Consider the following 22,269-nt stretch of genomic DNA (forward strand, 5'->3'; position numbering starts at 1 on the left):
ACCCTAGCCCCTAGGTGTGCCGCCCTTAGTCTTTGGCCTCTGCCATGCCGCCGACATCATCCCCTCTGCCACCACCTGCTCCATCGCCCTAGTCTGCCCCCACTTGCACCTGCAGAGAAGAGAAATAAATCATTAGCAATATCAAGTGGAAAAATGGATATAAAAGCCATTATCAATCCAATGTAAAGAGGGTTTTTTTTATCAATAGAAAGCAATAGATTTTCAACAAAAAAAGAAAATACAGTCACAAAAAACAAGATTCAAATACATAAATAACAAATAGTAGATCGAAAGAGGGATCGAAAAAAAGTTCAAAAATCAAGTAAAGGTCATCTTCTTTTATTTCATTTTTATTTTCTTTTTTTCTTCCTTTACAAATCTGTTTATACATATATATAGATATACACATATATAAAAAGTGTATAAAAAAGCATAAAAAGAGGACTTACTTTCGATCTCGCTGAAAAAGGCTGACTTTTGGCCTTCCCATCGCCAAGATGCTTGTGGCCAAACAAACGGCGAATGACAATGGTACGTGATGACCGATGGCGGATACCAAGGCCGGTGAGGGCCTGCTGCAGAGAAAAGAGAAAACCCCCTTTTATCTTTTTGAAGAGAATGATGGAAGAATGAATTTTTTAAAAAATATTTAGCTTTTATACCCACATAAAACGGCGTCGTTTTGGGTTTGAAGTTCAAACGCCAAAACGGCATCGTTTTGAGCCTTAACCCGGGACCCAACTCACTTCAGGCCTAAGATCTGCGTGTTTCTACAAAAGGGGGTATTTATTGTTTAGGTCCTTTCGCTTTTTTATTATTCTGAAATTAATTTTTTTATTAGTTCTAATTTTACCCCGTAATTTATTTTGGTTTTCATTTTGGTCCTATGTGGTGCTGCGCGTTTTAGAGAGAGGGTTTATTGCCTGATTTGGTCCCTCCTTTTTGTTTGCACATTCGAATTGGTCCTTTCCTTCTTCATTTATTTTCAAATTGGCCCCGAACTTTCATTTTAGGTTCGATTTAGACCCTTTTTGTTATTTTTCAATGTTTTAATTAAATTAATTGGTTTAATGTTATTATATTTACTATTATTATTTTACTATTATTATATAATATATTTTTATTATTATAATTTTATTATTTTACTATTATAACTTAACGTATTATTATTACTATTATTTTTATTTTTATTACCATTATTATTATTATTATACTTGTACTTATATTTATTTTATTCTAATACCATTATTATTATTACTTCTATTATTTTTATTTCTAACTATTATTATTCATATATATATTATTATTTGTATTATTGTTATTCTTACTATTATTAATATACTTATTATTGCTATTATTATTTTTACTATTATTACTATTTTATTTTTTACTTTTATTATTATTAATATTATTATTATCATCTTATTTTATTGCTATTATCATTGTTGTAATTACTATTACTAGTATTATTATTTTTTAACTATTATTATTATTGGTAGTAGTATCATTACTATAATTATTTTATTTTATTTTATTTCATTTTGTTTTTACTTATACGTCATTATCATTATTAAATTAATTATTTTACATTATCATTTCTATTATTTCTTTTTATATCTATATACCTAATGTCTTTAAGTACATTTATTTCATCTTATCCCATCATTTTATTTTTTATTTATCCATACCCTTTTATAATTATAAACTTTAGATTGTTCATAATTTCTCTTATTATTAATATTATTCTCATTATTAACACATTTTTTTAATTTATTTGCTCATTATTAATATTATTCTCATTATTAATATCTATTTGCTCATTCGTTTAATATTTTTCAGTTTCAAATTTTCAATTGACTTATCATTTTTCCCTTTTATTTTCGCCTTGTTCGTTTATTTTATTTTATTTTCGATCTCATATATTGTCGTTTATATAAACGCATTTATCATGTTGTGCATGTTAGTACCGTAATTTATTTTATATTTTACTATCAAATTGTGTTACATCTTACCTGATACTTTAATTTTTTTTTAAATAATTGATATTCTATGTTTCGAGATTTGAGAAAATCGTGCCCTAACTTACTAGGTTTCGATTTCTCTCATTTAACCCAAATAACGGAATATTCTTTTGAATTGTAATACGAGTTTTTAATAAAATACTTATTCTTGGAAATACGAAGTGTTGTGCCCTAACTTACTGGATATGACATCTTGTTACCTCGGGATAAGATTTTTTTTTAATAAAGGCAATTTGGTATTTGGAAGTTCGAGAGATTGTGCCCTAACTTACTGAGTTTCGATTTTCCTCGTTTACTCTAAAATATCGAATATCCTTTTAAAAAAGTTAAAATACACGGTTTTTAAGTAAAAGGCAAGCTCATTCTCAAAAGTTCGAGACGTTGTGTCCGAACTTACTAGATGTGACGTTCTATTACTTCGAGACGGGAAGGTCTTTAACGTTCGAGTCTTCTACAAAAAGAGGGGTCGTATTTTGAAGTCTTTCAAGTTTTCAATTTTCGACACTAAGACACTAATTAATCAACTAGGTACCAATTTTTGGGCGTTACGAGGGTGCTAATCCTTCCTCACACGTAATCCACTCCCGAACCTATTTTTTTTGAATTTCGCAGACCAAAATCGTTGTTTTAATAAATCAAACCATTTATTAAAAACAACCGCTTTTACGAGGTGACCCGATCACACCTCATCAAAAAGGATGGGTGGCGACTCCCATGTTCGTTTTCATTTTCAAAAATAAAGTCGATCCCCGTTTTACCAAAAAAATGGTTTCGACAGAATGCTTTTAAATCTGTTAGGACAAATGAAAATTCAAGTAGGTTAAAAGGTTAAGATCATGGTTTGATTTTATAAGACAGATACTGATTTCACTTGGAGTTCGAGGTCTCTGGATTTATCAGTTTCCAACTCCAATATTTGGTCTTCAGTCAGCAAAATCAGAAAATGGTTAAAAGGTTAGTCCTGTTGTTTGCTTTTAGAATGATCGAGTGTATAGAAAGAATGACATGAATGTGATTTCTGGTCTCTTTTGCTGTTGCCTAGGTATGGAGTGTATTGATGTAAAAAGAATATCATGATGCAGTGAGTAGACGGATTGAAGCACTTATTTGCTTCAGTGTTGCAATGATGTGATAATGATTTGTACAAGCAATCAAGAGTTCTTGTTGATCCTGAACTTTTTGCAAGAGAGACAAAACTTCTTGCAAGAGAGACAATTTATATGTTATCATTTTTTCTTTTCTTTTTAAATATTCTTCTATATTGCTGATGTGATAAATTCAATGTTTTTGCTTGATTTAACATTTGTTCAGTCTTTGCCTATGTTATTTTAGTTCTTGAGTCATTCTATTGAAATTTGTTTTTTGCTCATCTTCATGTAGCTAGTGTAAGTGAAATAGAAGCACTTTATAAGCTTTTCAAGAAGATAAGCAATGCTGTTATAAATGATGGGCTGATTAACAAGGTTTTTGTTTTTTCATAGTTCCTATTTTGTTATATATTTGATATATATTTTTATTTATTTTTGTCAAGTTCTTTTGGCTTGATGATCACTCCTCGTCTTGAGTTGGTTCTTTCCCTCTCATCTTTGTAGCATTTAAGTTTTATTTGTATTACTATTTAACAAGAGGAGTTCCAATTGGCGTTATTCGAAACAAACAAAAAAGAAAAGTTGATCGAGTATTTTTATCTAATGTTAATTAATAATCTGTCCATAGTTGAAAGAATAATTCTTATTAGCATAATATTGCTTGAGTTGTTGTCAATGTATTTCTGATTTCACTGCAAATATTTGACTTGTTTGATACAAAGCATAATGGAATTCTAGGTTTCGAAGAGTTTGATCGTGCTTTTTCTATCTTCCATCGTAGTGTAACAAAGCAAATGTATGAATATGGAAAGAATCTTGGCCTATTATTCCAAGTTGTTGATGACATATTGGATTTTACACAATCAGCAGAGTAGCTGGGGAAACTAGCTGGTAGTGATCTGGCAAAAGGCAACCTCACATCACCTGTAATTTTTGCGCTCAAAAAGGAGCCCAAACTTAGAGATATCATTGAATCTGAGTTCTACAAGACTGGTTCCCTTGACGAAGCAATCGAACTAGTAAAGCAATGCGGGGGAATCGAAAGGGCACAAGAGTTGGCAAAAGAGAAAGCTGATATTGCAATCAAGAATATCCAATGTCTTCCTCAAAGCGATTTCCGGTTAGGGCTTGAAGATATGGTGATGTTTAATCTAGAAAGGATTGATTAGTTTAACTAATCCAAAACAATCAGCATGATACATGACAGATAAACATGGCATGAAGTTGAAGCCTATACCAATATAGAATAGCTTTCTTAGGATATTAATTGGTTCATTGTCATTGGTTGTATATTCATACAAGGCTTTGAGCTTTGACTTGAGCTCCTAGTTTCAATGTCTTCAAATTATACATTTGTCTGAGAAAAAATAATTTCTCTATTAAATAATTAAATTGATGACCAATAAAGTTTTTATGGTCATCAATATTTAGCTAATAAACTTCCATTATGTATACAAGGAAAACCTATGTTATAAGGGTTTCTCTTTTTCTTCTTAAAGTATTTGTGTTTGACGTTTATCTGAAAAAGTGTGAATAGACTTTGGTCGTTTTCAATTTATGACGGTTAATATTCTAGCTTAATAATTTAATATTATTCTATATTTAATTTGATTTATTTATAAATAAGTCATTGCAATATATGTAAAATAATTTAAAATATAAATTTATTAATATATATAAATTTATTAATATATGTAAAAACAACTTTTCTGAAAAATATTTTCAGGAAATTTGCCAAACAACAGAAAATATTTTACAGAGATTCATCTAAACACCAGAAAAGTAAATTATTTTCCAGAAATTATTTTTTGAAAAATATTTTACTAGCAAACAAACGAAGCCTAAGTTGAAGAATTGAATTATATTGGCCACTTCCCAACATTCCTCTGCCATCGTTTTGCTTAATTTAGCAAATTCATAGTATCTAACCATATCAATTATATATATTTGAAAGTTGAGTCGAATTGGTTAAAATATGTCATGATTTTTTGTATTCTCTATAAATTTGAAATTTGGTTTATGTACTCTTATTTTAGAAATTTAATTTTTTAGATTTCAAAATTCAGTTCCAACTGGTAAAATTATTTTATTAAGTCTATGTTTATTATAACGTTATTTTTCAGTTATATGATTACTAAGTGAATATTTTTTATTTCAAAATATCACTCAATAAATTTAACAAAAAATAATATTAATAATTAAATTTGAATTTTAAAACTTAAAAATAAAGAGATTAAAGATAAAAATCGAGAGAGTAAAATTTAAATTTATGAAGCCTATAAAAACAATAAAAAATTGAGATGAATACGCGTCCATTTCGTTTGCAACCCCACCATGTAGTTCATCTTTAGTTTGGCTGTTGGGTGATATGACCCAAGGATATCCCAAAAAACTAAGAATGAATGAATATTGTGTTGATTTTACTATAATTTCAACTCAGACTGAAAATGAGAGAACAAAGCAGTGGGGTCCACTTGTCCCCATGGACCAAGCCGGATCGTTGTCTACTTGTTAATATATTTTTATGTCAAACTTCAAAAATCAAAGTCTGATTCAACCCATCGCCCAATCTTATTGTTTCAAAAACAATAAATATTAAAAAGTATGTTTTTATAGTTACATTTAAATAAAATGTTTTCATTTGAATTTGAATTGGATCAAGATGGGCATGGAATTTATGAGTCTACCTAACTTGTTGCAGCATGCATGTTGATGGATTTGAAACATCAAACATGTGATTGTGGGTAAACATTCTTGTTAGTTTTCATCATTAAAATTTGTGACACCATTGACACATTCAGCTTCCATTCTGGTCAAGGGGATTGTGATATATGCCACAATTTTTGGAGCTTGGCAAATTTTCATCCTATTGTTTGCAAATTCAGTTTGCACCATACTTGAACCATAACTAAAGCTGGATTAGCCACCTTTCAGGTTGGTTGGCTAGTAAAGAGTTTTCGATTGTCCAACCCCAAGCAACCAATCATGCTTACTAGACTGAGTAGAAAGCTCAATGTTTGGACACAGGTGAAGAAACAGTGCTTGAAAACAACAATGCACTGTGTAAACTGAAGAAAGCTTAAAACAGCAATGTACTGTTTGAAAACAACAAGACATTAAGTGACAAAGGCAATACCGAAAGCTTAAGCTAATAGGAAATGGTTCAACTACTACATATAATGGAAGGGTTGCAATTGTAATTCATCAAACATAGCGACAAGACGACATGGCAAAACCGGGAGGTGGGACTAGAGATTTTATTTACAACATAAATAAACAAATAAATATAATCCCACTTTTTGAGTGTCTTCATGTCGTTGTGAATAAAATGTCAATGCAAATGAGGTCTGTTGTTGTAGGCTCTTCAAGGAAGGGAAAGATCAAAGATGATGGCTTCTTAAAAAGCAACTTGAATAAAAAGTAAACTGATTGGACCAAAGTGTAGGTCTGTTAACCTTCTTTTTCGGGTCCAATTTGCCTTCACATTCTCCTCTTATGTTTCCATGCTGTTGTGCATTTTAGTGACACAAAACCTATATGGACTTCAACTTCCTGTAGAGACAATCAGTACTTGAAAAGCCAAAACACATGTGAAATATTCTTGACAAACTAACTACATGATTAAAAGAAAATTTATGTCCATATGCAACGATTTCAGCTATCTTAAAATTTATGTCCATATGCAACGATTTCAGCTATCTTCTTCCTTAATCGTCATTGCTTTACCCATCTCAGTATGGAAACAGCTTTTTAGGAACTATGCTGCTTGGACTCTTCGTTTTTCCGTCTCTTGTGTATGCAGTTTCAGCAACCATGGCTGCTTTGTGACTCTTGCACCCCAATATCCCGCCTGATCGGCTTCTTTGCGCCACTTTGGTGGCGACTGCGTTTGGTTTCTTTACATCATAATCCGAAACGAATGAGCAGTCCGCTGCACCGGCGGTGACGACGCTCCATTCAACGCTGGTCCCGCTCGGTGCATACGGTGGTGTCATGCAGCTAGACATGCCATCCGAGGCATGCCCTGGCCTTGGCCTTGCGAACAACGCGGCTGGACCATCGCCGCATATGTTATCAATCTCAAAGAGATCTGAACTGCAATCGCTTTCGACATCATCGCCTGCTTGGCTACTTCTCGAAACAGATGAAATGGTCGGGGCATTTGGGATGGCATCCCAAGTTAACATGGACAGTTTCCTTTCAAGGTTCTTGGTTATGTCCCCTTTCTTCATCGCAGTGGATCCGAATACTTCGAGGGAATTTCGTGGATCATCCATTTGTCTTTTGAGTTTCAGAACCGGCGATCGGAAACACACTTCTCTGTTAGAACCGGCACTCATCTGATCAAACTTATCTTTGGCTTCCATCAGTTTCCTTCTCACCTGTTTTGCATGAACCCTTCCATGATCAACATTCTGATTGACGTAAACAGATTTCCCATCGGAGCAAGACCCGGTGCAGCTAAGATTAGAGAAAAAGAAGCTCCTTCCATCAACCCTTTTTGGTTTGTTTACGGATCGATTCCCCCTGAAACTTGGTAGCAAAACGCTTTGGCTACTCCAACTTGCTTCGGAACTGGCAGTGGGTGTCCCAGGCCAGCGGCGTGGACCCACCGGATGCAGCAGATCATCATCACCATCATCGAGTTTCATATTGAAGTAATTTTCAGCTCCAAATACACTGATTTCACTAACTTGGGTCTTATTCCTTTCTAGTCGTCCGATGGCAACCTGGGGATGCTTAATCCTATTCCCAGGTTCTGCAAAGTTATGAACAAAGATCTCTTCTGCGGTGGTATGGTAAGAAGAAAAGGAGACGTCACCGAGACTGGTGTTTTTCCTTTTCTCACCGTCCATCATCTCAAACAACTGGGATAAACTTGATGGATTGAATTTGAAGTATTTCGAAACTGGTAATCCCAAAACTAATTTAAGGAGAGAAGTTTGGCTATGATCCAGGAAGAAGTGGAGGTCACTTGGCTCCTTAAGAGGTCCTACTTGCTTGGGGCATTGAATGACAATTCATCACCTTTTTGCTCACTACATCTAGTTTCATTTTTCATTCTACGACTATTTTTCATTCTACGACTATTTCTTGATAGCTTTTTAAAAACAAGATACATGTTTTTACTGTAGATATGGACACCTAACAAAATGACACGTGTCCCCTATATCACTATTATTTTTGTCCGATCGAAGGAAAAGGGTAATTTCTGTTTTGGATCACTAGATTTACTCAAACTTTTCATTTTATTAAATTACGTTTAGAAAAAGTCACAGGCTCCAAATCTAGTTATCGTTATTATTTTGTTTACTCATCAATTAATTAGACATTAATTTAAGGACTAAAATATTATTTAAATGATATCATTTTGAAAATATTTCTGTTTTTATATTAAAATATTAAATAATATTTAGAGTTCGTTTGGATAGTATAGAGTACACTTTGTTCTAATTACAAATAATTATAATTCTCTAGGCATGTTCTAATTACACGTAATTCCTTATATCATGATAGTACAAATTATAATTACACATTTACATCATTTATACTTTTAAAATATTAATTACTATAAGAATTATTAATATGATAAAAATAATTTTAATTAAGTAACAATAATTAAAAGCAAATCATCATAAGTATTATTTAGTTTAAAGAAAAAACAATTGATAATATGAGTACTAATGAGAATAACAAAAAGAAAAATATTATATGCAATTTTATCTAATTATTCGTAGTAGATTTGTTAGATTATTCCTTTTTAATATTTAACATATGCTTTCTATCGTCCTTTGTTTGTTCTTGATCGAGTTCATTATCATTTAAATTTTAATCTGCATCATTAGAATTATCAAGATCTCCTTCTTTCATGTACTTTTTCAAGTATGAATCATTTCAATTCCACATATGATTGAATTTATGAAACATGCAACATGCTAGTATGATCCAACCTAATTTTTTTTTTATACTAAGGTGATGTTAATATGTAAAGTATTTTTTTTAAAAATAACAAATGTCTTCTCAACCACATTTAAAAGCCTTAAATGTCTCAAATTAAAGAGTTTGTAACATATTTATGGTGCTTGTTTTCAGCATCATTCTCTCAAATGGTATCATACCCCACAACAAGATACAATAAATTCTTTTATATTTGTATAATTAACATCAACATTGTAATATTTGAAATTCACAATATAATTAATATGTAAATTAAGTAAAAATAATATAAAACAAACTAGAATTAATTTAGAGTAAATTTTAATACTACATCGTAGTATTGGTAAACTTTGACATATGGGCATATAGAATAATGAAGTAAAACCATTAGCTTGATCTAAGAAAAAATTAGTGAAAAGAGTGGATTTGATTAAACAAGATGGCCTGCTCAAAATGCTATTCATTGAAGAAACTTTAAACATAAATTCAAATGAAAAATCAAAGCTTTAACGAAATTCAACAACAAAATAGAATCGAAGTTTGTAAGTACGATTAATTCATAACCGCATTTAAAAAAGAACCCCCATGAAAAACAAAAAAACAAAACCCCAATAAATACTGCTCACAAAGAAAAGCCCAAAGAAACCCACTATACAGAAAAGAACACATAAAAATAGCATAACATTGTTGAGAGTGGGATTTGAACCCACGCCCTTTCGGACCAGAACCTTAATCTGGCGCCTTAGACCAACTCGGCCATCTCAACACCACTGTTAATATCCTATTTTATAATTATAAACTATAAAACATTTTGACATAATCACTTTACAATTGTAAAATCACCTTAAAATAAATAAAAATATTTATTTACGGTTATTAACTTTAATGATATAGCAAGTAAATGAAAATATTTATATTTTTAATTTTAATGATATAGTGTCTACGTGACCGTTTATATATATGTTACATTAAAAATAAGCAAGATACAGATCTCTAATACTAATCTACATATTATTAATTCAACTTAGATTTTAAGTGATTTGAGTATTTTCAATCCATTGCTGTCATATTCTTTAACACACATTAGGATACTTGCTATGGCTGCTTAGACAACTAACATAAAGACTTGAAATTTAAATGGTAAATCAATTAAAACCTTCATAAGAGGCACCGCGCAAAAGAAGAAAATTCTCACCATACTCGATTAAAAGGTAACATGCATGTGTAGGGGCTGAGCCATCTCACAATAAGAGGGTATGATTTCTCCATCCAAACCCCAACCCAAATCCAAACCCGTCTCTACTTTCACGCACCCTTCCACTATAGCCATTTTTTTCCCTTTCTCCTGCTCTTCAAAGCGCAGTTGAAAAGAATGAAAATTGGAGATACTTTATATTACCCTGCTTGCCGTTCGATTGAGTATACGAGATGGGTCCCAATTTAAGCTTCAAATAGCGATATCTGAACCGTTGATTGGGTTGAATTCTGAAACTCCCGCTACCTTTTCTCCCTTTGGAATAACCTTCAGCCACGCCAATTCAAATTGGAGTTCAATCTCTTCTTGGCTACTTTCGGGCATTACAAATGCTGCAACTTTTTTCTGGTATCCTTTCTTTCTTTAATTCTATGTTTCAGTTTTATTTATTTATTTATTGTCTATGCTAATATCGAGTAGTTAATGCATTGCTGCTTTTATTTGTTTCCTGAGAAAGTGGAAGAAAAGAAGACAATTTTTTTAACCCATTTGCTTACTTTACTTGTTTCCCATATTATCTTAGATTTAGCATTGAAGGATTTGATTCCTTTTTATATCTGTTAATCATTGAAGTGTAGAGCTTTTCATTCCTGAAAAGAGTATCTAATTTTGGACTAGGGTTTTTCGAATTACAAACTAATGGTCATTTCTTTTGGGTAATTTTTTTCTTGTTTTAGGATAAGCCAAAGCTTAATGTGAGAAGAAGAGCTGAACGCCTTCAGATGTTAATTGGCTTAATAGGTTTGGATATGATTATATTGTGTTAGATTTCTCTTTTTGGAATGAGTCCTGCTTTGCTTCCTAAACATGTAGCTGCAGTTGTAAAACACCAAAGGGATCCGCTCAAAGCGCTTCAAATGTTCAATGCAGTAAAGAAAGAAGATGGATTCAAGCATACTTTGTTAACCTATAAGTGCATGATTGACAAGCTTGGGTTTCATGGGGAATTTGAGGCTATGGAGAAGGTACTGCTAGAGATGAGACTGAATGTCGACAGCAGTCTGCTTGAAGGAGTTTATATCGGGTGCATGAGAAATTATGGACGCAAACAGAAAGTTCAGGAAGCCATCGCTGTGTTTGAAAGGATGGATTTTTATAATTGCGAGCCAACAGTTTTATCATATAATGCAATCATGAATATTTTGGTTGAATATGGATATTTCAATCAAGCGCACAAGGTGTATATGAGAATGAGAGATAAAGGGATCGTCCCCGACGTGTACACTTTTACGATTAGGATAAAGTCATTTTGTAGGACAAAGAGGCCTCATGCTGCTTTAAGGCTTCTTAGAAACATGCCTATGCTAGGATGTGAGATAAATGCAGCAGCTTATTGTACTGTAGTAGGAGGGTTTTTTGAAGAGAACCATCACATTGAGGCATATGAGTTGTTTGATGAGATGCTTAAGCTCGGAATTGCTCCAAATATCACTTCTTTTAATAAACTTATACACATTCTTTGCAAGAAGGGGAATGTTCGAGAAAGCGAAAAGCTGCTGAACAAGGTCATGAAGAGGGGAGTGTCTCCAAATTTGTTTACAGTCAATATCTTTATCCAAGGGCTTTGCAGAAAAGGTGCACTAAATGAGGCCGTTAGTTTTTTGAATGGTGTGGCTGAGGAAGGTCTGAAACCAGATGTTGTTACATACAATACCTTAATATGTGGCTTGTGTAAGAGCGCCAAGGTTGTAGAAGCTGAAATATTTTTGCATAAAATGGTGAATGAAGGTTTGGAGCCAGATGGTTTTACCTACAATGCTGTCATTGATGGATATTGCAAATTGGGCATAATACAAAATGCAGATAAGATTCTCAACGATGCAGTTTTCAAGGGTTTTATTCCCGATGAATTCACTTATTGTTCCTTAATTAACGGTTTATGCCAGCATGGTGAGACAGACCGTGCTGTGGCTGTATTTAATGAGGCTTTGGGGAAAGGATTAAAACCTAATATTATTATGTATAACACTCTTATCAAAGGGTTGTCTTTGCAGGGGCTGATTTTGCAAGCCTTGCAGCTGATGAATGAGATGTCGGAAAATGGTTGCAGTCCCAACATATGGACTTACAATATAGTTATAAATGGATTATGCAAGATGGGGTGTGTCTCTGATGCTAACAATTTACTGAATGATGCTATTGCGAAAGGTTACCTTCCGGATATTTTTACATTTAATACTTTGATCGATGGATACTGTAAGCAGTTGAAAGTGGAAAATGCAGTTGAGATTTTAAATCAAATGTGGAACTATGATGTTATTCCTGATGTGATAACATATAACTCTGTGCTGAATGGCCTCTGTAAAACTTCGAAGTCCGAAGATGTCATGGAAACTTTTAAAACCATGATGGAGAAAGGGTGCATTCCCAATGTAATCACATACAATATACTTGTTGAGAGCCTCTGTAAAGCTCGAAAAGTTAACGAAGCAATGGACTTGCTCGAGGAAATAGAAAAGAAGGGTCTTTCTCCAGATATCGTTAGTTTTGGCACGCTGATCCATGGATTTTGTGATAACGGAGACCTGGATGGAGCATATCAGCTGTTTAAAAGAATGGGACAAAGATACACGGTTTGTCATACAACGGCGACGTACAATATTATGATCAATGCTTTTTCTGAGAAGCTAAAGATCAATATGGCTGAAAAGCTTTTCCATGAAATGGGTGAAAATGGTTATACCCCTGACAGTTATACGTATCGTGTCATGATTGATGGCTTCTGCAAAACGGGAAGGGTTGATTCAGGTTATGATTTCCTTCTGGAAAAAGTTACAAAAGGGTTCATTCCATCGTTAACAACATTCGGACGGGTTATAAACTGTCTTTGCGTAGAGAATAGGGTTAATAATGCAGTTGGTCTCATCCACCTTATGGTGAAAAAGGACATTGTTCCTGAGATCGTGAACACCATTTTCGAGTCAGATAAGAAGGAAATTGCAGCTCCTAAGATAGTTGTAGAAGATTTGTTGAAAAAGGGTCATATAACTTATTATGCATATGATCTTCTTCATGATGGAGTTAGAGATAAAAAGCTGCTAAAAAAGCTTCAGAGTGGGTAATATCATAATTTTCATAGAGGATTGTATACTGTTTTGAATCACAAATTTATAAAGATATGTTTTTATTATAAACGTAGTAAAATGTCATTGCAATCATCAATTATGTGTTTTTATAGGTTAAAAGTTACTCTGCCAATATCTTCAAGCATCCCTTACTATAGAAAACCCTTTAATAATAAATGGAAAGGAAATAACCAATACCTTGGAACTTATTGAAATGAGAACTAGCCATACACGAAGTGCTGTTTAAGTCTTTATATTGCTTTCCCATTTTGCTTAAAAGACTCCATGATAGATACGGTTTGACAATAATACGACATTCCAAGATTCTTACGTAACATTTGCATTCAAGTCTAAATAGTTTAAATAACATTCAGTCTTCAATTAAATCCTAATTTAATAGTAAAAATTAATTTCAGTTTATGTAAATTCTGAAATAATGAATTTTTTATTTGAATTTTCAAACACCCTTCTAAAACAATAAATTGGAAGAGAAGAGGTTAACATACTAAAACAATACAATCATATATTTTTCTGACGTAGGCGCCAGCCTTAGAATTTTATTTAATTTTTGTTTTGCACCAAAATCATTAACTTTTAGATGATTATAATGATGTAATATAAATTAAATTACAACAGATTCGTGAAAAAAAATTAAAAATATTTTCATTAAAACTTCATATCCCACTTTGTTTAAACGGTTAAGTTAAAAAAATTAAAAATTGCAATGTTTTATACCAAATCTCATTAATGGTTTTTATTGATTTTATATAAATAAAAGATAAAAAGATAAAATATTTTTAATTGAGTTGGTGCTCAATTTACTCTAGACAGCAACTCAATTAAAGATTATAAAATATACAGGCTAAATTATGGTATACCGATGATGTGAATGAAAAATGTAAGGAAAATATTTATAAAAATTAATGTAATAAATAAATAAATAAACTTCGATTAAAATGATAAGTATATATATTTAATTTATTATTATGGGTTTAAATTGGTTTTATAAATTTATATAAAAATTAAAATATAAAATACCATCCTAATAATATTTGGTGTTCGGTTGATTCCTTAGACCAAATAGCTATATGCAGTGTAGATAGAAAATAAGTAAATAACTAGATAGTAACGAGTTTCTACCCTTGAAGTTGAAGACATAAGTTTTGCTCCCAACAGCTTAGCATGTGCTGTTGCAGATATTGCATCGTTAGCTCCAACATTTACAAGCTCCTTTGAGAAAGGATGGTTAGAATCAAGAGCTATCGTCTTTAACATGTCATTATCAGGATGAAAAAGTGCAATCTGCCACATCAAATTTCACTATAGGGCCTGAATATTTTCACAAATTTTACCCCCCTTTCAGAAATTGATGTGCATCTTTGGGTACAGATTTCCAAGCAACTAGCTGAAGAACAATGAATACTGAAGTCAGATAATTCACATAGAACTCCAACCAGGTTCCTTCCTCGCCCCGCTTCCCTCCATCAGGCTTCTGATCTCTAGGGCTCCTTCCCACTCACCCATGTCAGCACAGATATTAGATAAGGAAACATAAGCTCCTGCAGCACTTGGTTCTAACTCAATAACCTTTTTGGCTGCGAGCCTTCCAAGTTCAACATCTCCATGTACTTTACATGCAGCCAGTAGTGTTCCCCAAATGAAGGCATCAGGCTCAATAGGCATGTTGTTTATAAACTTTTCAGCTTCTTTCAATTTCCCAGACCGACCAAGAATATCAACCATGGAGGCATAGTGACGACAATTAGGTTGAATCCCATAGTCTTTGGCCATTGAGTTGAGATGGTAGTGACCTTCTTCAATCAGCCCACTATGACTACAGGCAGATAAAACCTTAACGAAAGTTATAGGGTCAGGGTTGATTCCTTGTTTCTTCATGACCTCATAGATTCTTAGGGCCCCTAAACCTTTTCCATGCTGAGCGTAGCTTGAGATCATAGCTGTCCAACCTACCAAATCAGGTTTATCTATCTCGTTGAATGCAGTCTCACAATCTTTAATGCTCCCACATTCAGAATACATCATAACAAGTGAACTTCCAACAGAAACTTCTGAATCTAAGCCCACTTTTATGACAAGTGCATGCAGTTGATTCCCAATGCCTGATTTGTTTGGAAGTGCACAAGCCCTAAGGATGGATGAAAGTGTGTAAGAGTTTATGGCCAAATTAGAGTTCATCATTGCACAAAAAAGCGACAGTGCCTCTTGAACTAAACCACTTTGAGCATACCCAGAAATCAAGGATGAATATGATACAAGATCTTTTTGGACAAGCATGTCAAATACCTTTCTTGCTAATTGTAGTGCTTTGCATTTTGAGTATACAGTTATAAGTGTGCTACAAATAACTGCTTCATTGCCAAGACCTGCACGGATTGCATAGCCATGAATTTCTTTGCCTTTACGCAGACAAGAAAGAGAAGAGCATGCAGAAAGAGTTGCACTTAGAGTCATTTGATCAGGTTTGTCTTCAGACTGCATGTCTTTGAACATTTGAACAGCACGTTCCGCATAGCCATGTTCCGTAAACCCAGCAATCATTGAAGCCCATGAAATATTGTCGTGGACAGGCATACTCTGAAATACTTTTAATGATTCTTCTAAACTACCGCATTTGGAGTACATTGTGAAAAGAGAAGTCTCAACGGAAAGATCAAAGATCAACCCAGTTTTAAGAGTGTAACAGTGCATCTGCCTCCCTAGTTTTAGACATTCTATCACACTAAAGACACTAGACATACAAAACCTATCCGGTCTCACACCCTCTTTTAACATTCTCCTTAACAATTCAATTACATATTGAGAACTCTGTTTCTGAGCAAAAGAAGAAATCAACACAGCTAATGTATCTGCGGAACTCCTTATGCCTTCCATCTCTTTGAACACTATTTCAGCCATACCAATGACTCCTATTTTTGAGTACATATTTACCACAGCAACTTGTATTACCGAATCCATACAAAATCCACTCTTTATAATCCATGAATGGATTTGTGTTGCCTCTTCAATCATGTTTAGTTTAGCACAAGCAGAAATCACAGCAGTAGCAGTGTAGTTGTTTACTTCCAAGTTCATATATCTCATTTCTTTAAAAAACTTGAGCGCATTGATATAATCATCCTTCTGCACAAATCCAGAAATTATAGCAGTCCAAGAAACAACATTTCGCGTAGGCATCCATGAAAATACATTCACAGCTTCATCCATGTCTCCACTCTTGACATAGAAATCGATCAAGGCAGTTCCCACAAAGACATCTACTGCACCACATTTAATTATCCACCCCTGAACTTCTTTTCCAATCTCAAGCTCTTTGAGTGCAGCACAAGCAGTCAAAACACTTGAGAAGGTAAAACTGTTAGGCATCAAAAACTGCTTTCCCATTTGAACAAAAAGATCCAAAGCAATCCAATTTTCTTCGTTCCTAACAGCTACAGATATAATACCATTCCAACAGACCACATTCTCACAACTTGAAACGTCATAAAACACCCTCAAAGCATCCCAAAAGGCACAACATTTTGCAAACAAGTCAATCATTCCAGTACGAACATACCCATTCGAATTAAGCCCATTTTTCATCGTAACTGAATAAACCTGCTTGCCAAAACTAATACTTTGCATAGCAACACAAGCCGCAAGCACATTTCTATAACTAATCTCATCAGGTTCAAAACCGGAAATCCACATTTTGCTAAACCATAAACAAGAACTCTCAAACAACTTCTTGTAATTAAAGCCAGAAATCAGAGTATTCCATGAAGTTACGGTTGGTTCAGGCATTTTATCAAACAACTTGACAGCTTCTTCCATTGAACCCCATTTGCAGTACCTATCAAGCAAATTATTTGCAACAAAGATATCGGTTTGAAGTTTTGACGTTTTGAGTAAATGGGCATGTAAAATTTTCGTGCTTTTAATTGTATAGTTTCTCGATCTTCTGTAATCAATGACAAAGTTAGAAGTACTAGAAAAAGTTGGACTTGTTTCATCATTTTCTACGCTGTATATAGATGGGGCTTCAATGGCCGCGAGAGTTGAGATACATTTACAAGAAGAGTAAGAGATATGAGTATGAAATTGTTTATTCAAAACAGAACGCATTTCTGAGTATGAACCTAGGGAGGTTGTTTGATCTTGTGAGATTACATTGCTTACTAGCAGCAAAACTATAATTTTACGTTATATATAATATAACGTAATAATTGGCTCATTAAATGTCAATATCGCCGAATTGGTGTAATGCGCCAGTTTCAGGTACTGGTCCGAGAAGGCATGAGTTAGAATCTCATTCTTCACATAAATATTATTTTAATTCCTATTGAGGTTGCTGGGTTTCAATGGGGATCCCCTGAATTCAATTTAAATAATAAAAATATTTTAATAGTAAAATCGCTATTTTGGATGAGATGGATAAACTGAAATAATTTTTAAAATTAAGCGGTTCAATTCAATCAATGATATTTCTAATAAATTGTGTTAAAAAGAATTATTTATAAGTTGAGGTAATGAATAATACTAGATATTGTATTAAAAAAATTAATATGATCGAATTTATAATGAATAATTTAAAGAAAAAACTAATAATTTTGTTAAAATAAAATTTAAAAATAAATTTTTAAATATTGTAAAGGTACTTAAATTTTCTTTTCTCTCATCTTCCCCAAATTGATGTATTAAAAATGGAATAAAGTTAAGAAAAGTAAAAGATACTCAATTCCCTTTACTTTCCTCTATTCTTTTCACTTTTTCACCCTTTATAAAAATAACTTATTCAAACAAAGAAACAAAAATCACCTTTCCCTCACTTTAATTACCTTTCCTTTTTTTTTTCTTAATCCAAATATGTTGTTAGAAGGAAAGTGTAACAACCAATTTTTCAATAGTGTTGGAAACGAAATTTTCAAACCTCATTTTCGATGTTTGAGTCCATAAATATTAAATAGTATAAAGACTAAATTGTAACAGCAATAAAAGTTAATCACTATAATATTTTAATTAATTGAAGGATCAACTGAACAATTGGACCTTTCCTAAACCACCAAACAGTGGTGAATGCCAACTTTTATCCATTAAAATTGTTAATCATCATTAAGATAAATAAAGTTTAACTTAATTAATTAAGATATATCAATTTAATTTAGTGTAAAAGGAAATAAAATAATAAAAAAAACCATTTATTCTTCCTCGTTTCATCAAAACCATAGAAAAATTATAGGGTTTTGAGCATAAACATTTCAAGTCTTTTTCTTGTGATTTTTATATTTTTGAGGTCTTCAGAGCTCGATTTAGTTAGTCTGTGTATCAATTTATAAAATTATTAAAGCTTTCAAAGGTCTCCATTTATGAGTACTTGATGAATTTAGTGTTAATTTGTCAGATTTTAAGCTTAGATATGAAAAATGACTAGTGGGTAAAGTTTAATTGTTAATTTTTGAACATAAAGACTAAAGTGCATAAATTGCAAAATTGATGTCAAAATTTATGTAAATATAGATAACAAAGGGCTGTAGAATGATGGAATTGAGATCAGTTTCAAAATCAAGGGTCAAATTTGAATGTTATGGTGATTTCGATTTTGGGGACTAAATTGAACAAAATATGAAACTTTAGGGAACATTCATAAAGTGAAATTGAAATGTCATAAGCATATAATAGGATGTTATAAGGTAACTGGTATTTATAAATTGAAATAAATTATCGTATAGATCAAGAATAAAACCAACCAGAGGAAAATCAAGGAAAAGACAAAATTACAGATTAGTCCTCGATGTTTCATCTGTTGTTTTTTTCATGTAAGTTCATATAGAACTTACTATGTTATTTTTATGTTATGTTTAAATTATATTATAATGTCTATTATTTAAGTAAATTGTAATTTTGGTGATTTTGACATCTAAAGGGCTAAGTCATAAAATTTGAGAAATAAAGTATTACAAGTGAATACAATGTATGAAATTTATGTGAAATGTTTATATGACTGAATGGTATGTATATGATGATGTTACAAGGTTTGAAATGATGTGGAAACGATAACAGTATGCGTGTGAACTTAGTAAACAATTAGGATATGAATGGCATGCCATTAGGGTTTAAACAAAAAAGGAAATGGTTTAAACGAAAAACGAAAATGGGTGTTCGATCAGGGATTAATACGATGGCTTGAGACCCAACATTTGTTGTTGATTCTCTGAAGCTAGTATTAGTAGCATCGAACTAGCTCGATTGAGCAACCTTAGTCTGAAGTTAGTCTTAACAGCCTGATTATGTCAGCTCATGAGAGCAAATTAGTCCCGTGTATCTGAGTTCAATTTACTTTAGTTTTTCGGGTGAAAAACAGAAATGGAAACAGTAACCTAATGAAGAATGAAATTGTTGAAATGATTTGAACATGAATCGAATTACGTATGTGTCAAATTGAATATGAATTGTATGACACATGATGTTATATTGAATTATTAAATGTATCTATATGATTGTTTTATAAGTTCATGATATGTTTTTGAACTAACCCATTTGATATATTTTTTGAAATGTATATGAAACTGTAAGGTTGTAAAAGATGTCATGTTCGTACCAATGTGTTTCAATTGTTTAAATTATTGCAATGTCAAGGTAAGTTAAGTAAATTTTATATGGACTTACTAAGCATTCAAAATGCTTACCCGTTGCTTCCCTTTTCCTTGTAGATTGTTGGTTTGCGGAATGTGTCGATTGGATCGCCTTAAGGCTCAGACTATCCTGTTATTATTCGGCAGTCTTTTGGTCGTTTTAAACTCGATTATGTGGCATGTACATAGGTGTTATAAATATGATTTTATTTGGAAATGATAGCTCGATTTGAATCATGGTTAATGGTTGATCTTTGATAAAGTTATTGCCTATATGTATTAGTGTTTGTTTGGTAATATGTTTTGGCATCTTGAATGGCCATTTTTTATGTGAATTGGTTTGATGAGATGACAGTATACTTTGGTTACATATATGGTTGTTTAACTTGGAATGGTACAAATAGATTTGAAGTGAATTGGTGGCAATTGTGGCATATTGGATTGATTGATTTTAGAAATGGTTAAATGAATGTTTTGGTATGAGTTTTGTTTGGTTTTATGCAAGTTTTGGTATTCATTTAAGCACCATTTGAATTGGTTGTTAAGTTGACATGTAATAGGTACTAAAATGCAAGTATTTGCCAATTTGGCTCAGAGGAATCGATACCTTAGACAAGTTTATTGGTACATTAGTGATTTTTTGGAATTTTTAAAACATCGAACTTAAAAACGATATCGATACCTTGACAAGGGTATTAGTACTTTAAGTCAGGTATATGATCGCTTCCAGACGTGCAAACGCAGAGAGTGAGAATACTGCTACAAAATATGTGGAATTAGGCGGTGTTCGCAAGTATACGGGTCAGGTTTTAATATAGATTGTTACAACGAAACAAGGAAGTATTCTGAAGATTTTACCCAAAAGAGACTTGATTAGATCAATATTAATTTCTATATCAATAAGTCTAAACAATACCTATTTGAAACCATTGCATGATTATTCATGTAGAAAAGTTAAATAAGAATAAAAGACGCAAAAAGTACTAAATAACAAAAATAAAAATTATTATAAATCTCTTGATAGAATAAATAGAAGACTAACTTGCTTTAGTGTTCATAGCTAACTCTTGATCCAGGGTTCTATCGATCAACTAGTAGTTAACTTAGTTATTACTTCTTGGCCTCTAACCTAACTAGTTTATAAGAACTACTTATCTCTCAACCTTATAGTTCAGACCAGAACAGGGAAGTGATGCTCAATAGACTATTATCTCGACCTCATCGATCTAAATAACTTTCTAAGGTTGTCAACCCTAAGGTTTATGCTCCCTCAACCCGAACCAATTACAAGTAACCGAAAAGCAGTTGTTAACTATTCCCACATTCGATCATTAATCTCCCTTAGATCTTGATTACTCATGAATCAAATTGCAGAAATCCCTAGATTGAATTCAAACATCGATGCAAGATTAAAAGACAAAAGAGGGAAGAAATAAATCGATTTGGAATATAATTGAAGTGTAGAAACTTGAAGATTTGTAATAGCGTTGATTAACTCATAATCTTAAAATAAAAACATGAACAATTGATGAACTAAATTGAGAATTGAAACTAAGTTATTACAAAATCAAAACCTAATTTTTAAGAATTAAAACTAAAACAAAATGGAAGAAGTTTCCAATTAAGTTTTGAGCATTCCAATTTATAGAAGTCGTGTTAGATGACTCATTTAGACCTAATACAGATGGCTAAACATGGCTAACTCGAGCTATGCAGACAAAAACACCCTTGACATTTTAACTGGCCTCGTCGCATCTATGTTGCGACACCGAAGGCAATGTACTTATTTGTGATGCATTGAGGGCTGTGTCGCAACATGGTCGACAATATACTTCTTAGGCTTTCTGAATGGTGTGTTGCAACATAGGGATTGCATGTTGCAACATAGGGAGCAATCCACTGACTCCCTGGCTTAAACTAGGGTCCTGCACTCTCAACTAGCAAGTTAGTCTTTCCTTAGGCTCGAATCAGCCTAAAAGGTAAAAAAAATACTCAAATTTGCTTACTTTATTAACTAAGTTCTCTAAATAGAAACTTAACGAAAACATTACTTATTTGCTAGAAAACAAATTCACTAAGTATTGAAAAGGGTTAAAAACCAATTCGATGATTGCATATTAAAATAATTATTTAAAAATATATATATTTATATTTATATTTAAATAAAATTCTAAAAGTTTGTTGATTTTATCTTGCAACTAGGTTATTGATTAACAAAGTGAAAATAAGATATGAGTATAAAATTTTGATTATGCAGCTCAAAAGTTTATTACG

General features: G+C 32.5%; 4 protein-coding genes and 1 non-coding gene across 5 annotated transcripts; 2 read left to right on the forward strand and 3 right to left on the reverse strand.

Annotated features, from left to right (window-relative positions):
- The first annotated feature begins 545 nt into the window (after positions 1 to 545).
- LOC128285502 (solanesyl diphosphate synthase 1, chloroplastic-like) lies at positions 546 to 4,278 on the forward strand. Its single transcript, XM_053022975.1, has 3 exons — positions 546 to 564; positions 3,402 to 3,484; positions 3,985 to 4,278. The coding sequence occupies exons 1-3, from the start codon at positions 546 to 548 to the stop codon at positions 4,276 to 4,278; spliced, it is 396 nt and encodes a 131-aa protein (XP_052878935.1).
- Positions 4,279 to 6,840: 2,562 nt separating this feature from the next.
- LOC108478910 (protein PHYTOCHROME KINASE SUBSTRATE 1-like) lies at positions 6,841 to 7,965 on the reverse strand. Its single transcript, XM_017781364.2, has one exon. The coding sequence runs from the start codon at positions 7,963 to 7,965 to the stop codon at positions 6,841 to 6,843; it is 1,125 nt and encodes a 374-aa protein (XP_017636853.2).
- A 1,766-nt stretch (positions 7,966 to 9,731) lies between these two features.
- TRNAL-AAG (transfer RNA leucine (anticodon AAG)) lies at positions 9,732 to 9,812 on the reverse strand. The gene has a single exon. It is a non-coding gene; the product is annotated as a tRNA-Leu (tRNA).
- Positions 9,813 to 10,230: 418 nt separating this feature from the next.
- LOC108477280 (putative pentatricopeptide repeat-containing protein At1g74580) lies at positions 10,231 to 13,435 on the forward strand. Its single transcript, XM_017779786.2, has 2 exons — positions 10,231 to 10,649; positions 10,979 to 13,435. The coding sequence occupies exon 2, from the start codon at positions 11,084 to 11,086 to the stop codon at positions 13,361 to 13,363; it is 2,280 nt and encodes a 759-aa protein (XP_017635275.1). The 5' UTR covers positions 10,231 to 10,649; positions 10,979 to 11,083; the 3' UTR covers positions 13,364 to 13,435.
- Positions 13,436 to 14,609: 1,174 nt separating this feature from the next.
- LOC108478596 (pentatricopeptide repeat-containing protein At1g74600, chloroplastic) lies at positions 14,610 to 17,731 on the reverse strand. Its single transcript, XM_017781061.2, has one exon. It carries the CDS (start codon positions 17,486 to 17,488, stop codon positions 14,804 to 14,806), a length of 2,685 nt encoding a protein of 894 aa, XP_017636550.1. The 5' UTR covers positions 17,489 to 17,731; the 3' UTR covers positions 14,610 to 14,803.
- Between the last annotated feature and the right edge of the window lie 4,538 nt (positions 17,732 to 22,269).

Source organism: Gossypium arboreum, chromosome 12 (assembly GCF_025698485.1).
Source record: "Gossypium arboreum isolate Shixiya-1 chromosome 12, ASM2569848v2, whole genome shotgun sequence".
Taxonomy (NCBI): domain Eukaryota; kingdom Viridiplantae; phylum Streptophyta; class Magnoliopsida; order Malvales; family Malvaceae; genus Gossypium; species Gossypium arboreum.